Below are 17,215 nucleotides of genomic sequence, written 5' to 3'. Positions count from 1 at the left end.
ATACTGCGTGAAGAGTTTGACAGAGCACTGAAAGACCTGAGTCGAAACAAGGCCCCGGGAGTAGACAACAATCCATTAGAACTACTGATGGCCTTGGGAGAGCCAGTCATGACAAAACTCTACCATCTGGTGAGCAAGATGTATGAGACAGGCGAAATACCCACAGACTTCAAGAAGAATATAATAATTCCAATACCAAAGAAAGCAGGTGTTGACAGATGTGAAAATTACCGAACTATCAGTTTAATAAGTCACAGCTGCAAAATACTAACGCGAATTCTTTACAGACGAATGGAAAAACTGGTAGAAGCGGACCTCGGGGAAGATCAGTTTGGATTCCGTAGAAATGTTGGAACACGTGAGGCAATACTAACCTTACGACTTATCTTAGAAGAAAGATTAAGAAAAGGCAAACCTACGTTTCTAGCATTTGTAGACTTAGAGAAGGCTTTTGACAACGTTAACTGGAATACTCTCTTTCAAATTCTGAAGGTGGCAGGGGTAAAATACAGGGAGCGAAAGGCTATTTACAATTTGTACAGAAACCAGATGGCAGTTATAAGAGTCGAGGGGCATGAAAGGGAAGCAGTGGTTGGGAAAGGAGTGCGACAGGGTTGTAGCCTCTCCCCGATGTTATTCAATCAGTATATTGAGCAAGCAGTAAAGGAAACAAAAGAAAAATTCAGAGTAGGTATTAAAATTCATGGAGAAGAAGTAAAAACTTTGAGGTTTGCCGATGACATTGTAATTCTGTCAGAGACAGCAAAGGACTTGGAAGAGCAGTTGAACGGAATGGACAGTGTCTTGAAAGGAGGATATAAGATGAACATCAACAAAAGCAAAACGAGGATAATGGAATGTAGTCAAATTAAATCGGGTGATGCTGAGGGAATTAGATTAGGAAATGAGACACTTAAAGTAGTAAAAGAGTTTTGCTATTTAGGGAGTAGAATAACTGATGATGGTCGAAGTAGAGAGGATATAAGATGCAGACTGGCAATGGCAAGGAAATCGTTTCTGAAGAAGAGAAATTTGTTAACATCGAGTATAGATTTAAGTGTCAGGAAGTCGTTTCTGAAAGTATTTGTATGGAGTGTAGCCATGTATGGAAGTGAAACATGGACGATAACCAGTTTGGACAAGAAGAGAATAGAAGCTTTCGAAATGTGGTGCTACAGAAGAATGCTGAATATAAGGTGGGTAGATCACGTAACTAATGAGGAGGTATTGAATAGGATTGGGGAGAAGAGAAGTTTGTGGCACAACTTGACTAGAAGAAGGGATCGGTTGGTAGGACATGTTTTGAGGCATCAAGGGATCACAAATTTAGCATTGGAGGGCAGCGTGGAGGGTAAAAATCGTAGAGGGAGACCAAGAGATGAATACACTAAGCAGATTCAGAAGGATGTAGGTTGCAGTAGGTACTGGGAGATGAAGAAGCTTGCACAGGATAGAGTAGCATGGAGAGTTGCATCAAACCAGTCTCAGGACTTAAGACCACAACAACGACAAACAATATGGGTATTTAGTCGGGACTGAAAATAACGGACGTAACATAGAGGAAAACATTATATGGAGGAACGTTATAAAGAGGTTTCACTGTAGTTTCTAAGCCTTCATATCTGCACCACCCATAAAAGAATTGTATTTTTTAATAAATTGAGGCTTTCTCATCTCTTTGCCCCATTTGGTTGTTGTAGCAGCTGCATCATTATGGAATGTTGAAATAAAAGTCACCTGTTTTTTATCCATCCATTTCAGCATCATAATACCCAATGAATGATTTTACCTTTCTTGAGTGCATCAGGGCATCAGGTACATTCTTCCTATTCAGCCAAAGTGTGTCAGCCACATTTGTACCTCTTTCCACCAAACAGTAACAAAAATGTGTGCTTTGTAATCTGACACAAATGTACGCTTTGTAATCACTGTCTGCCCAGAGTTTATGGCCTAAGTTAAAATGAGGCTCAGTAAGTTCTAATACTGTCTGACTTGTTTTCAGGGTATCTGCAGAAAGAAATTTTGTTTCTTTCTCAGTGGGACTTTATGTGTAAATAACTGCCATAAATATTGTGCGGCGGATTCACAGATCTTCTAGGTCTTTATTCCAAAATTTGATGTTTTTCTAGGTTGGCAGGTTTTTATTGCCAGCCTTCCTTTGCATAGCATAAGGGATTCATCCACACAAGTGCTTTCTCCCATTTTATATATATTTTTAAATGTATCATTCAAGTGCTGAATGACCAAGTGCAGCTTGGACAATCTTTTATTTTTCTCAGATGCATTCACTTTCTCATAATGGCATCTACAAAGTATCTCAAATCTGTCTTGGTGCATAGTCTGGTTTGTTTCAGTCAGTATAATTGTCATCAGTAATATCTAGGTCACTCCCATTGTCATTTATACAATTTGTTCCTTGGTTCACTGAGAATTGCAAGATTTTGCTCCGATTTAAGACTGCACTAAGTATTTGGCTGTGTAGTTTAGCATTCGAGGGCATCACTCCGATTGTAAGATACAACACATTGTTTCGTCTGACCTGTTCACTTTCTAACAAAAATGTTAAAGCTAGGTCAGCACAGACCTTTTTACAGTTAGCTGATGAAACAGTATCATTGGTTGTCAACAGAAGGCAAAGTAATGTAGTTTCACCTGCAAGAATGCACCTGGCAAGTATGTGATCAAGATAAAGCCAATGCAGATGCTCGCAACACACAAGTTCATACACGAGGTGCTGGCTTGAGGAGTTAATGCTAAACTTTACTTCGAAGTACATTGTTATTCAGTTTTGTATTTGTCACCTTAAAGATAAATCAAAAGTGGAATAAGCTTTTGGCGCATCATTTTAACCCATTGTGCCAGTGCCATTGAAAAATATATCCGAATACCCTTCTCAGGATACATCAGTTACCCTACTTTTCTTATTTTACTTATTGTAGGCCTGAGGCCTCGTACCTTCTTTGTCGAATTCACTTCTTCTTTTCTTTATATTTGTTTTCCCAAGATAATTACTTTTCTCTTTGTTTGTGCTGTACGATCTAAACTTACATGAGCAACTGAATCTTATTCTTTGGCACTCATAAGAGTTTTTTTTTTTTTTTTTTTTTTAAGCTAATGTTAAGTTATCATTACATAATTGTATAAAGCAAAATCATTACAGTTAATTCTAAATTGTCCACAAAAAATATTTAGATATATTTTCTCCACCAGTTCAGCTGCACCTGTAAAATAAATTTAAATAATTTTCCCGTATAGATTCTTCACATGCAATATAATTAAAGCTATTTTCTGCTCTTAAATTTAAATTACATACTTTAGTTTTCATATTGTTAACTGATGAATGAGGTTTACTGTTACCTGATTTGGCCTTTTGTTCATTTAAAATATTAACACTTTCTTTCAGTATTTGTTAAATTGGAACATAATATTCCTACTTCATCTGAGTCTGTACATTATTCTGAAATATTAAGTCTGGCAATAGTGTCTGAAGTTTGTTTTAGATCTGTATTTAATTCATCAGACTGATTGTTTACCTTTTTCTTGATCAAATCAGATTGTTCTGTTATGTCAGAATGTAAGTCTTCAAGTAAATTCAATATTGTAAATTTCTATTTGTAATAAATTTCTGTTTGTCTCTATGTTCCCTGATGTGATTCATCAATTTGTTCATCTAATTATTAACTTGTTTATGTGTCTTTCATTAGTTGCATCAAATTGATTGGTGTGTTCATCTATTTTGGTGTTGGTTATATCTAATTTAGAATTTAGCTCAGTAGTTGTCGGAGCATTTGTCTTGAGAAGAGCTTCCTCAGGCTGCTTTAGTTCTGCCCTAAATTGTTCTTGATCTGCCTTAAATTTTTCAGTTAGATTTGTCAATAAATCTTTCAAACGAGGTTCTACATTTGTAGTTAATATGGGCATACAGGCACACTGCTACTGCTAATAATAATAATAATACCGAAAAGCTTTTGATAGTGCACCCCACTCATGGTTACTACAAATATTGGAAATACACAAAGTAGATCCTAAATTGATACAGTTCCTAAACACAGTAATGAAAAATTGGAAAACCACACTTAATATCCAAACAAATTCAAATAATATCACATCACAGCCAACACAGATTAAGTGTGGAATATACCAAGGAGACTCATTAAGTCCTTTCTGGTTCTGCCTTGCTCTGAACCCACTATCCAACATGCTAAATAATACAAATTATGGATAAAATGTTAATGGAACATACCAACACAAAATCACGCATTTGCTATACATGGACGATCTAAAACTACTGGCAGCAACAAATCAGCAACTCAACCGATTACTAAAGATAACAGAAGTATTCAGCAATGATATCAATATGGCTTTTGGAACAGACAAATGTAAGAAAAATAGCATAGTCAAGGGAAAACACACTAAACAAGAAGATTACATATTGGATTACCACAGTGACTGCATAGAAGCGATGGAAAAAACAGATGCCTATAAATATCTAGGATACAGACAAAAAATAGGAATAGATAATACAAACATTAAAAAAGAACTAAAAGAAAAATATAGACAAAGGCTAACAAAAATACTGAAAACAGAATTGACAGCAAGAAACAAGACAAAAGCTATAAATACTTACGCTATACCAATATTGACCTACTCATTTGGAGTAGTGAAATGGAGTATCAGACCTAGAAGCACTCAATACACTTACACGATCACAATGCCACAAATATAGAATACATCACATAAATTCAGCAACAGAAAGATTCACATTAAGCAGAAAGGAAGGAGGAAGGGGATTTATCAACATAAAAAACCTGCATTATGGACAATTTAAGAAAATTGTTTATAGAACGAGCAGAAAGTAGCAAAATACACAAAGCAATCACTCATATAAATACCGTATTTACTCGAATCTAAGCCGCACTTTTTTTTTCGGTTTTTGTAATCCAAAAAACCGCCTGCGGCTTAGAATCGAGTGCAAAGTAAGCGGAAGTTCTGAAAAATGTTGGTAGGTGCCGCCACAACTAACTTCTGTCGTCGAATATATGTAGCGCTTCACAGGCACAAAGACAAATACTGGCACCAAAACCTCTGCGTCAGTAAATAAATAAATAAAAAAGGTGGAAGACGAGCTTTTTTTTCTCCGCCCAGAGTTTTGACCACTGCATTTTCATACATTATCCAACGAAGTAAATACAAATTCCGTATTGTTCCTCTTCGAACTTAGCAGCATTTCAATGTACTACGAAAATCCGACTGGCAAGACTGTTTGGGATATTTGTCAATATGGCCAACTCTGCTTTCTGAATTTTTTCCTAACTGTGAGAAGAAATGGTTGCTAATAGGAACTTTTATGAATTGTGAATCACATGCAGTATTCTCTTCACCATAAGAATAATACGAATATAAACATTTTACCATGTATTCTTTCGTGTTTGCTGCTATCTCATTTAAATCCTGTCCGCCTAATAAACTACGAAACTTGACAACAGCAGACACGGAAGAATAAACATACCATGTCATGTTTATATTCGTATTGTTCTTATGCCTAATAGTGATAGTCAGAAATGAAGCACGGCAATTGACGATTTTTAAAGCTAAGATGACTCTAATTTCTGTGCATAATGTAATGTACTAAAGAGGCGTCTGCAAAGATTTTCAAACGGAAAATTTTTTCGCTAAATTCTCGTTCAGAACATCTTCTATCATACGCAGTCTATTATTTGGTTCTTGTTGATCATTATCAAAGAAAGCAGCAGTGTAAGTAGCAACGAATAGCAGTCTCTTGCCATTGTTTTGCTAATGAGACAATTCCTCTCTTTGTTTTTTTTAATTGTAAGTGGCGGTAGCGTGCACAAAAGCAAGCCATGCTGCGAGCGGCGACAGGCCGTAAACCCTCATTTTCAGAATGCGACAAACAATGCATGACACAGTACAGTAATGCATTTTCAGCTTTGAGTGACGGAAACACCTATAACAAAGAGAACTGCACTTGTCAGATCAAAGAAAAATAAGCAATCAATTCAAACCAGACGAAGCACGTGAAAAAGGAAGGGTACCCGTATAAATACGGACGGAGCGCCTGACGCATAACAACGGCTACCTGGTAAAGTTTAACTGCTAAGCTTACGACTCGAACCAAACTACTACAGCTGTATCGTCATTCATTCAACCTAAATTGTGTCTCATATTACAATGGACCAACTTTGTTTCAATTTGGAAGTGCGGCCTAAAACTTTTCTCTCCCCCTTGAATTTCGAGTCTCAGATTTCAGGTGCGGCTTAGATTCGGGAAATTTTTTTTTCCTCGATTTCAAGTCTCATTTTTCAGGTGCGGCTTAGATTCGAGTGCGGCTTAAATTCGAGTAAATACGGTACATCAGCTACACCATTGCAATTTCATAACCACTTCTACAACCCTTTAGATCACATAACATCAACAGATATGAAGAAAGTAAATTGGAAAAAGAAAAAACTACATGGCAAGCAGCCGTATTATCTAACACAGCTACACATTGATCAAGACGCATCCAACACATGGCTAAGAAAAGGCAATATATGCAGTGAGACAGAAGGATTCATGATTGCAATACAGGATCAAACAATTAACACCAGATATTACAGCAAGCATATTATTAAAGCCGGCCGCGGTGGCCGTGCGGTTCTGGCGCTGCAGTCCGGAACCGCGGGACTGCTACGGTCGCAGGTTCGAATCCTGCCTCGGTCATGGGTGTGTGTGATGTCCTTAGGTTAGTTAGGTTTAAGTAGTTCTAAGTTCTAGGGGACTTATGACCTAAAATGTTGAGTCCCATAGTGCTCAGAGCCATTTTTTATTATTAAAGATCCCAATACCACAACAGATAAATGCAGACTTTGCAAACAACAAATAGAAACAGTAGATCACATCACAAGTGGATGTACAATATTAGCAAATACAGAATACACCAGAAGACATGACAATGTAGCAAAAATAATACATCAACAACTTGCCATACAACATAAACTAATAAAACGTGTTCCCACATACAAGTATGCACCACAAAATGTACTGGAGAATGATGAATACAAATTATACTGGAACAAAACCATTATAACTGATAAAACAACACCACATAACAAACCTGAAATTATACTCACCAATAAAAGGAAGAAATTAACACAACTAACCGAAATATCCATACCCAATACAACAAATATACAGAAGATAACAGCAGAAAAAATTGAAAAATACATCCAACTGGCTGAGGAAGTCAAGGATATGTGGCATCTGGATAAAGTTGACATTATACCAATTATACTATCAACTACAGGAGTCATACCACACAATATCCACCAGTACATCAACGCAATACAGCTACAAGCAAACGTATATATACAACTACAGGTATCTGTAATTATTGATACATGTTCAATTACCCGAAAGTTCCTAAATACAATGTAACATATACCGTACAGTTAAAAGGAAGTCACGCTTGATCAAGGTCCGCTTCACTTTCTGAGAAAGGAAAGAAATAATAATATTTTAACAATACTTTTCTAATAAACCATTCACCGACTCTTTGTTAGAAAATTTCTACTACAAATCAATTAAGTCTTGAGAGAAGGAGAGAGAGAGAGAGAGAGAGAGAGAGAGAGAAAGAGTTTTGTCATGCAGCATGCAGCACTGTAATGTGGAATGCACAGTGCAACTGCAACTCAGTGACATCATGAAGTTGTTGAGCAACTGCCACCTGCACTGCTAGACACCATAGAATTGTCAGTCATGAGTTGATAACAGTCACCATTGGTAAAAGCTGCCGTCCACCAATCATCTGACTCACTGTGTTAATAACCTTCTTTGTTGTATGTAATGCTATCAATTTTAACTGAATTCCCTTGAGAATATATTTCTTCTAAATATCTGGTTTTTAGTGCATGTATTGATATGTGCACTTCTTCTCACCGTTCAGTTATTTATTTGTATAATTGTTCAGTATTCCAGTTTATGTCTGCCCTCCAGCAATAATTAGCTCTGCACCCTCCAGTAGTGCACAACAAGTGTGGGGTACTTGTTGAGTTAGATGTGGATTAATTAATGAAGATTTCCTGTTTTTCTAGTTTACCTCTTGCTTTGCTGAACTGTTACCTTGAATGGAGCAATAAGACATCTCCTCCTTTATTGTTTTGTGCTGCAAGGAAAAATTTAATACTGCAAATACCCTTTTTCTTGACTAATTTTGCAGACACCTTATGTGTATGTAATAACATCACATATCAAATCAGAATGTCCAACACAAAACCTCATCATATGAGATAGAATCAGAATGACATTTCATTTTCTCGAGTCCAGTCATAAGGATTGTCAGAGTTACATATTCTCTGAGGATTTTGCACTTCTCCAAACTAGGCCAGTGATGCAATGAGCTGATATATTTGCATGCTTCCAGGAACTTCCTCTTGTGAAGTTACTGCAATTGCCATCCCATCTTGGAGACTTACATTGTCCTTAAGTGTGATTCTCTGCATGCAACTAAAATAACAAATCTGCCTAATATTTGTGCTCTCCACTATGATGACTTGTTTTGTAGTCTTCATTCACAAGTATTTTTCCTTGGTAAGAATACGTAAGGAACACAGCACTCCTCTGGAGTGATATGTAACACTACATTGTGCAGACTTCAGTCCAACATGCTGAAATCTATAATTTATGACGATATCCACTAATTTCTGACTCTGAGAAGAAGCTGTTATGGGTCTGAAAATTAATTCTTTTACACCGTACGTAGTGTTGACTGTGGTGATTGTATGTGTCTGGTAAATACACGAAGAAGGGTACCCAAGAGAGCTGTGTTGGTGTAAAATCATTTATCTAGCATCATATTTTGTGACCATTTGCAAGTCACTAACATTTAACATTTTTTAACCAGTTCAGGGTGCAGCAGTTTGATCATAACTTCCATTGGTATTTAAATTTACTCGTCTGTAATGAACAAGTGTGGGTGGACACATTATTATTATTATTCAGAAGAAACAGCTGCCACTTGATTTTATCATATTGGTACAACAAATGAGTGGTGGATAATTGTATTCCAAATTACAACTGTGTTAAGTGTTTACGGACTACCAATTTCAGTTGGCTATGGTCCCAGTTTTCTGTCACTGTGTTGCTCTTATCTTTACAGCAAATATACTGAATTCATAAATGGTAAATGTGTGTATGGATACATTAACAGAGAGAATTGAAAAGATAACTACTCAGTAAAACAATCTCTAATTAAAGATTTTAAATTCCAGATCATCCTGCCGACCAAATGATGCCTGCCGACCAAATGATGGGACAGATCATCATGGTAAGTTGTCAGTGCAGTAAACAGTTAATCATTCGAAACTGTTAAATTAATAAGTCCTAGTAATGGAAGAAGGTTATAATAGTAAAAATAATTCTGGTTTTACACAAGAATCCATAAGGTGTCATACAAGGTGCATAGAAAAATTCAGTGAAATAAGAGTTCCAAACAAAATACCTTTACTGTCCCTCAGAGTAATCACCATTGGTTACAATACAATACTGAAATTGGTTGTAAAGCTGTTGAAAACTGTCTGCAAGCACCACGGTCATGTTTTGTCAGATATCTAGAACATTCACAAGTGTTAATGAACGATGTACTTACACTGTCTCAGCTTATCTTCAGCTCTTCTGCTCTCATTCTCAAAGGGAGCTGCTGAACATGCACAAGCAGCCGTGCACTTGTTCAGTGTTGTCTGGGACTGTGCTTGTTGAACTGAATGCAGTTCATCCTCGACACTGTCCTTTCCTTCTCTAAAACACAGTTTTTTCTCACTTCTTCAACACTGTACACTTGCTCTAACATGGCATGAGTCTCCATTGCCGTATTCCCTAATTTGAAGCAAAACTTCATGTTAATGCATCGCACCATTTTGCAATGACACATGTGCAATGGTTTCTTGTGGATGATTGGTGGCTGTCTTTGAGAATGAGAGAAAAACAGTTGGAGTTAAGCAAAGACAGTGCAAGCACTATTGTTCACAAACATTTTTAGACAATTTTGGATATCCAACAATGCTTGATCACAGTGCTTTGAGTGATTCAAAAGGAGCATTTGCTGACAGTTTTCAACAGCTTTACAACCAATGTCAGAAGTGTGTTGTATCCAGTGGTGGTTACTTTGAAGGTCAGTAAAGGTATTTTCTTTAAAACTTTTGTTTCCTGTATTTTCTGTAACCAATCACTGAGCATTTCTGAAGCATCTTCCGTGTGACAACTGTTTAATGTAGGAAAGCTTTGTAGTGTTGTGTCATCATTCAAGCTACTTAAGCCATTAGAACTGCAGTTCTGAGTAGATTATGATACATCATTTTTGTCTTGCACATTTTTTGGTGCAGACATTGTGTACTAGCTATTTTGTGTGCCCTTAAATAGCTATATACAGCATCTCCCTCCTGAGTTTGGAAACATGCAACATATATCCACATGGGTGGGCAGGTGGAGAGGTTGATTATATACAGTGAAACCTCTTTATAACGTTCCTCCATATAATGTTTTCCTCTATGTTACGTCCGTTATTTTCAGTCCCGACTAAAAACCCATATAAACAATGTTAAATTTTCCTCTTTACTACGTTTCCTCTATACTACAATTTCCTCCATGTAACACTCATATTTTTGGAACCCTGGTCAATTATTTACCTCTTTATAATGTTTAAGTGACTGGATGTAGACGCATTGTTTTCCGTTCTGTGGATTCACAGTTTGCACTAGCTCGGAAAGCCCGCACTCAGCGTTTTTCATATGTCAGCGGCAGAACCCTGTCATGCGACATGTGACACACATTCTGCTTGCGACCTTTGTGGAGTCATTTCAGTCGATGCTTTGTATTTGTAGCATGTTGTGTGAGCTGAGCAGCAAACAGTTCGTGTGTCTAGTGAGAGTGTGTCTTCGATAGAATGTTTTCAAAAAAAAGCTTTCATCAGTGGACATGAGTGAAAAGCGGAAGAACATTTCTCTGGAAGAGAAGGCTTCTGTTATTAAAAAAGTGGAGGCATCTCCTGGTGTGAGTCGCGTGGAGCTAGCGAAGCAATTTGAACTGGCCCCCTTAACACTCAACACTATTATGAAAAACAGATCATCGATAATGGAAGGATTTGAGAATTGTGGAAATTCGAAATGTACGCATTTGAAACCATTGACTTACGATGAAATGGAGGAAGTTTTATTAACTTGGTTTCAGAGAATTTGATGCCAAAATGGGGAGTGCTGCAAGAAAAGTGCTGATGTTTGTAGATAGATGTGTGGCACATCCACCACACGGATCCTTTCTGAGAAATGTGAAAGTAATTTTCCTGCCACCCAACTGCATCAGCCATCTGCAACCTTTGGACTTGGGAATAATACAAGCCCTTAAGGTTATATATAGGACAGCCCTTGTAAAAAAAGGCCTTGAATTTGATGGACCAAAGAAAACCGGGAAGCCAGCAGAGCTCACAACTGAAGCTGAATATTTTACAGGCAATGAATTTAATTATGCACTTATGGAAGGAAGTCATTGCTGAAACTATTAAAAACTGTTTGTGAAAGCGGGATTCTGTGAGAATGAGATGGCAGCTCCTGTGGAAGATGATGCAAATGATTTGCAAGAGTTTCAGGAATTAATAGGCAGTGATTCTGTCACTTTTGAGGACTTTGTGCCTGTGGATGACAATGTGGCAGCCACAGGAGTACAAAGTATTGAGGAGCTGACTGCAGAGAGAAGCTTGGAGAATAATAGTGGTAGTGAAAGTGGCAGTGACAAGGAAGATGACCCTGTCCCCTTATACTAAAGCAGCTGAAGCCTTTGAAACATTCAGGATATATATGATGGCCCATAGACTTGAGGACAGAACAGTAGTTCAACTTGCTCATTTGGACCAAGAAATGATTACCATAGAGTCTAGGAGAAATAGAAAACAAACATGCTTGCTTGAATATTTAAAAAAAATCATAGGTATATGATTTTCAGATTGCATAGATTCCTAGAGTTTTGTGCAAATTTAAGTTCCGTTTCATAATTTAATTATTGAAGTAATTTTTTTGTAACTAATTCTTTTTTAATCTGTACCATTTACTAATCATTTGATACATTGATCATTTGCAATGAATATCATATTATAGTGTTGTGCAAATTTAAAATGTCATCTATGGCATCATTTGTCAAAGCTGATTAGTGGTATGCCGAACTTCAGTAAAGCCCTATAATTATTATTTGGAAGCCTTCCTCTTTATAGTGTTTTCCTCTATACATTGTTCAGAATTTGTGGTCCCTTGAAAAATGTTATATAGAGGTTTCACTGTATATTTTTTTCTTTTATATGAAGCGACCTACATATTTTAGTGTTTAATATGAAGATTTTTTTTTTTTAGATGAGGATGACGACAATGAAGATGGACTGAGTGTTACGTTCGACAATGGGGTTAATGAAGTGGATCCCTGCAACTCTGGGTAATTATTGCTTGCTATCTTTGTTTATATTATGATCTTTATTTGTATTATATAATGCATTTGAGACATAAAACACAAATTACTGTCTTGGTCTCATAGAATACTGGGTGACATAATTATTAATCATTACTATTATAAAAAATGTAAATTCCACTAGTTAAAGTACATACTATTTTCAGTAATCACCATTTTGAGAATGATGACACGAGAAGTTCTTGCTATTTTTTTGAACTCAGGATCTTGTGTGTGTGTGTGTGTGTGTGTGTGTGTGTGTGTGTGTGTGTGTGTTCTTGTGGATCTTTCAGAAAAGGGATTTTTTTCCAGGGTGTATAAGCGGACAAGGAAAAAAAATTCCCGGTTATCCCATTTAAAAAAATATACTTTTTCCCAGGCGAAAATACACTTTTTGCGTGCTAAGTGACAGTAGGTTTTCCATAGATTTTTCCTTTGGAACTGTAAAAATTATCAATTTTTTTGGGTGGGTGGGGGGGGGGGGGGAGGGTGGGATGGGTGGGACAGGGGAGAGAAGTTTTGGAAAGAGTTTTGTTGAAAAAAAAAAAGGAGATAAGTTTTGGAAAGACCTTTGATGTGTAGCAACATATACGCTGCATATTTTCGAATTACGAAAATATAAATTCGATTTTTACGAAACACAGCACTTTAGTTCCCAGAGCATTAAAATTGAGATTGCGATGTCCTTTTGTAAGCCAGTCATGTCTCATGCTACGTGGTCTCACCAGCAGATGTTCAGAGCATAATACACATGTTATAGTCAGCCAATAGCAAGATCCCAGTTATGTAGCGTGAACATCCAAAGAGGAAAAGTTAATGGTTTACATTAATACAGGGTGTACATAAAGTCCGGGAACACTTTCAATTATTTATTGCACAAGAATCATACATTGTTCAGAAATATCATACATATGTCAATTTGAAGAGAAACCCTGAAAGTTTTTTTTTTTTTTTTCCTTTTCCATGTATACCGCCACAGTGTAGTTTGGTAATTTGCCGATAGTAAGCGCTAGTCACAAACATGGCGCGTTCAGGTGCGGAGCGAGGTGTCTGTTTTGGAGGGAACAGCTGTTTCATGAAATGGCCTCCCCGATAACCAGATGTGACATTTTGCTGTGGGGACACATTAAAGATCTGTCGTATGTACCATCTCTACCATGTGATGTAGCAGAGCTCAGGGAGAGAATACGAGAAGCAACTGCCACAGTCGACGATGCCACGCTGGGACGGATATGGCAAGAATTCGGTTTCTGTATTGGCGTCTGCTGTGTCACTCATGGTTTGCATATCACATGGTTAATTAAAAAAAATTAATAATAATAATAATAATAAATCAGAGTTTCTCTTCAAAATGCAATATGTATGACATCAGTACAATGTTTAGTTTTTGTGCAATAAATAATTGAAAGTGTTCCCGGACTTTATGTACACCCTGTAGTAAATTTAAAATAATGACATAAATGTCTGGTCTTCTGGGCGCGAAATTCTTGTAAGTGGTTGGTCCTCAAAGTGTTCAGTTTTAAACGCTCTGTGATTTAAGAAATTGATCCCACTTTCTCACACGTAACATAATTCATCTTGGGTAAAAAGAAATTTGCTTTGAAAGTAACGCTTTTTGAACCATCATTCGCAATGCTATCCTGAGACTGTTAGAAATAGGTTCGATTTAGCAGTTGCCAGAGAGCGCGTGAAAACAGGCATATTGTGTGTGTGGAGCTACAGTGGTGTATGAAGCCCTCATGTTCCTATGTATAGCACTAAGAGAGCTTACATTACACCATAAAAGAAACAGGACATCAGGGGATATTCCAAGAGCATTGGAATTTCGTAAACCATACTAAAATGCATATTTCAGCTTGAAGTGCACATCAGTTTTTTTTCCAGATTCACAATGCAGTAGGTCCCATCTGATATTAAGCTTTTCAGTGTGGTTTTTGGAATGTAAATTTTCTTGGAGTACCAGTACTATCTCATACTTGGTTCTTTATTATGGCATAATGCCATAGTGGCAGAAGATGAAAATGTGCACTTGAAATTCAACAAATAGTGAACTAGCCAATACTATGGAACAAAACATTTCGTTTCAAATAAATTGATTGCCTCAGCAGAAAGATTAATAATGCCAAATTTCTTTAGCAAACTGACAAAAATTACTTCATTGTTCTGCAAGGCGATTAATGTTTGACTGCTAATAAGTTGGAAATAAAATAGAATCAGAAAACTGAAACTAATAATATATTTTTGCCCTCCATACTTATGTGACTGTATTATAATTCGCTTGACAGCTCCCAGCTGCAGAAATCCGTTTTGGTTTCATTTGATGTGGGATCTGTAAATGAAGAGGAACACGTAACGCAAACAGGGGTCAGGTGGAGACTAACCCCCTCCCCACTACAACTCAGACAACACTGCATGTGCATGAATCTGGCAGCTAGGGAGCGCGAGAAAATTTTTTCTCATTAGCATCTGGTTGCTTGCTGTTACTGCCGATACAGCTAACAGCCACACTTCAAGTAGTGGGAAGTGGGAGAAGGTACTGCTCATACACGAGTCAACTGCGCCTGCGCGTGAGCCCGCTGGCAACTGGTCAGACGAACCTAATGTAAACGGTTGTGATGTCTTGCTCATAGAAAGCAGTTTATTGTTACGAAGTATTACATAATCTTCGCCCTAAGGCCTTTGACATATTTTTGCTGTTTGCAGATGCTTGTTCGTGCACAGTGTTTTGTTGTTGTAAATGATGCATTTCCTGTGCCACTAAAGTTATATTTTTTCCCCTCTTGTTTATATTTTATTACTGCAGTATCATTCTCCAGTAGCAGGATACAGTAACATTCTTTGCTAAAACAATGAAAAATTCCCAGAATCCTGAAAAATTTCCTGAGGTTTTCCCGGTTTTCTCTGGGATGAAAAAATTCCCAGATTTTTCCCAGCTTTCCTGGTTGTCCTGGGTCGTATACACCAGATGTTTTCATGTGAGGCATTGATTACCTTTTTGTTATTACATTTTACTGGGCTGAGACATATTACCAGTTTAATGACACGTTGCAAACAAGTGAGCAAGAGTTGGTCGAGACTGATAAACCAGTTTGTTTGTGGAACATGGAGTGGCCTCTGGACATGGAAAGATTAGAGGCAACCAGCAGCATGATGATGTAGTAGATAGCTGAAATTACTACATTAAACATTCAGATGAAATGTACAGAAGATATTGTGTGTTTTATTTCCATGACTTCCACCAGAGGAAAATGTCTGGATACAAATTAACTACCTCCTCTGCAGTGAGTCCTTTGGATGCAGAGTGCTGACTACACCCATGTCAGAAGGAAAGCATACACAACCAATATTCAGTGAATTAGTTCAAGGAATTATAGATCTCATAGAGAACTAGAAAATCTAAAAAGACAAATGAGTGGAAGTTATAGATGGTAATGGTCAGTAAAGTGAAGTGAAATGAACTGGCCAATTGATTATGGAATAATGGTTTCGCCATCAGATAATGACAACAGAAGTTGCAGCAATTATATATCAGTTAGGGGGGCACAGAATGAGTTCCAAGTTGAGTACTGTATGGATGCAGGAGGGTTGTTCCACATCAAGTGTCATAGGAGTCCCCACTCAGCCATCTCAGATTCTGTTTATAGGTGGAGGAGTCAGATAACTGGTGAATGCCTGGTGCCAGGTAGTAACTGCGATTAATAACAACAGCGGTGCAACCTTTGTCTGCAGGTAGGATGTTTAGGTCGGGATATGTCTTGAGGTTGTGTGTTGCTGTTCTTTCTTCTTCTTAAAGGCTGGCATTCTGAGGAAGTGACCTGGGGAAGGATGGTGAGGCTAAGTTGGAGGTAAGGAATTCCTGGAAGGTGACCGTGAGTGGGGGTGGGGGGGAGGGGGGGGGAGGATCATGGTTGGATGGTGGTGTGGACTGGAAGAGATGGTGTTCACTGTTGGAATTAGGGTGGTTTTGGTTGGAGAGATTGGCAGCATAGAAGTTCTTCCACTGCAGAGATTGGGAGAAGGGGAGTAGGTCTTTGACAAGTCCAGCATAGTTAAATTTGGGTGTAGGGCTAAAGGTGAGGCCTTTGGATAGGAGTCAAACATCTGTGGAGCTGAGAGTTTTGTTGGAAAGGTTAATGACAGTGTTACAGGAATGTTTTGGCTCTGGATTTGGTAGGGAGTTTTTGGGGATGTGGCAGGTTGAAAAAAAAAAAGGTCAGCTAGGCAGTGATTAGCTGCTATGAGGGGTGGACAAGGAAGGAAACAGTGGGTAAGTTAGGGCTTGGATAGTGGTGCCCCAAGGTGGCAGTAGGATGTCAGCAGGTTAGATAACTTAGGGAGGTGGTGTCGGGAATGCTCCTTCAGAGCAAGGGATTCAATTTCAGAGGTGTGATGTATGGAGTAGGGATTGCAGAATAGTAGTATCTTGTGGAGGGAGCAAAGGTGGTTCTGGGATGCCTGTGCCGTGGAGATAGGTTTTAGAAGTACCAGGCCTGTGAGGGTCAGTAATTGTGGAATATAGAAAGGTGTGGATCATCATGAGAGGATGGGTGGGATCCAGAGAAAGGAATCTTTACAGTTAGGCTGTTGGCGGGGGGGGGGGGGGGGGAGGATTCCATGGTTTAGGCAGCATTTGAGAAGCAGGACATGGGACTGGGTTTTAGCCAGGGAAAGGTATACTTTTCTGACCTGGTGTAGAAAGATGGAGCAAGGGTCCATTGTGGTAGGAATGGTGTAA

At 38.0% G+C, this 17,215-nt stretch overlaps 1 protein-coding gene across 5 annotated transcripts in view; it reads left to right on the top strand.

The window, feature by feature from the left end:
* The window catches only part of LOC126259795 (uncharacterized), a 113,094-nt gene that overhangs the window by 76,971 nt on the left and 18,908 nt on the right, over positions 1-17,215 (top strand). For all 5 annotated transcript variants that reach the window (XM_049956811.1, XM_049956812.1, XM_049956813.1 and 2 more), the window contains exons 10-11: positions 9,267-9,322; positions 12,390-12,468. In XM_049956811.1, the coding sequence (XP_049812768.1) occupies positions 9,267-9,322; positions 12,390-12,468 (135 nt within the window). The remainder of the gene's footprint in view (positions 1-9,266; positions 9,323-12,389; positions 12,469-17,215) is intronic.

The sequence above is a fragment of the Schistocerca nitens genome, chromosome 5 (assembly GCF_023898315.1).
Source record: "Schistocerca nitens isolate TAMUIC-IGC-003100 chromosome 5, iqSchNite1.1, whole genome shotgun sequence".
NCBI classification, from domain to species: domain Eukaryota; kingdom Metazoa; phylum Arthropoda; class Insecta; order Orthoptera; family Acrididae; genus Schistocerca; species Schistocerca nitens.
This window is presented reverse-complemented; position numbering and strand designations above follow the sequence as displayed.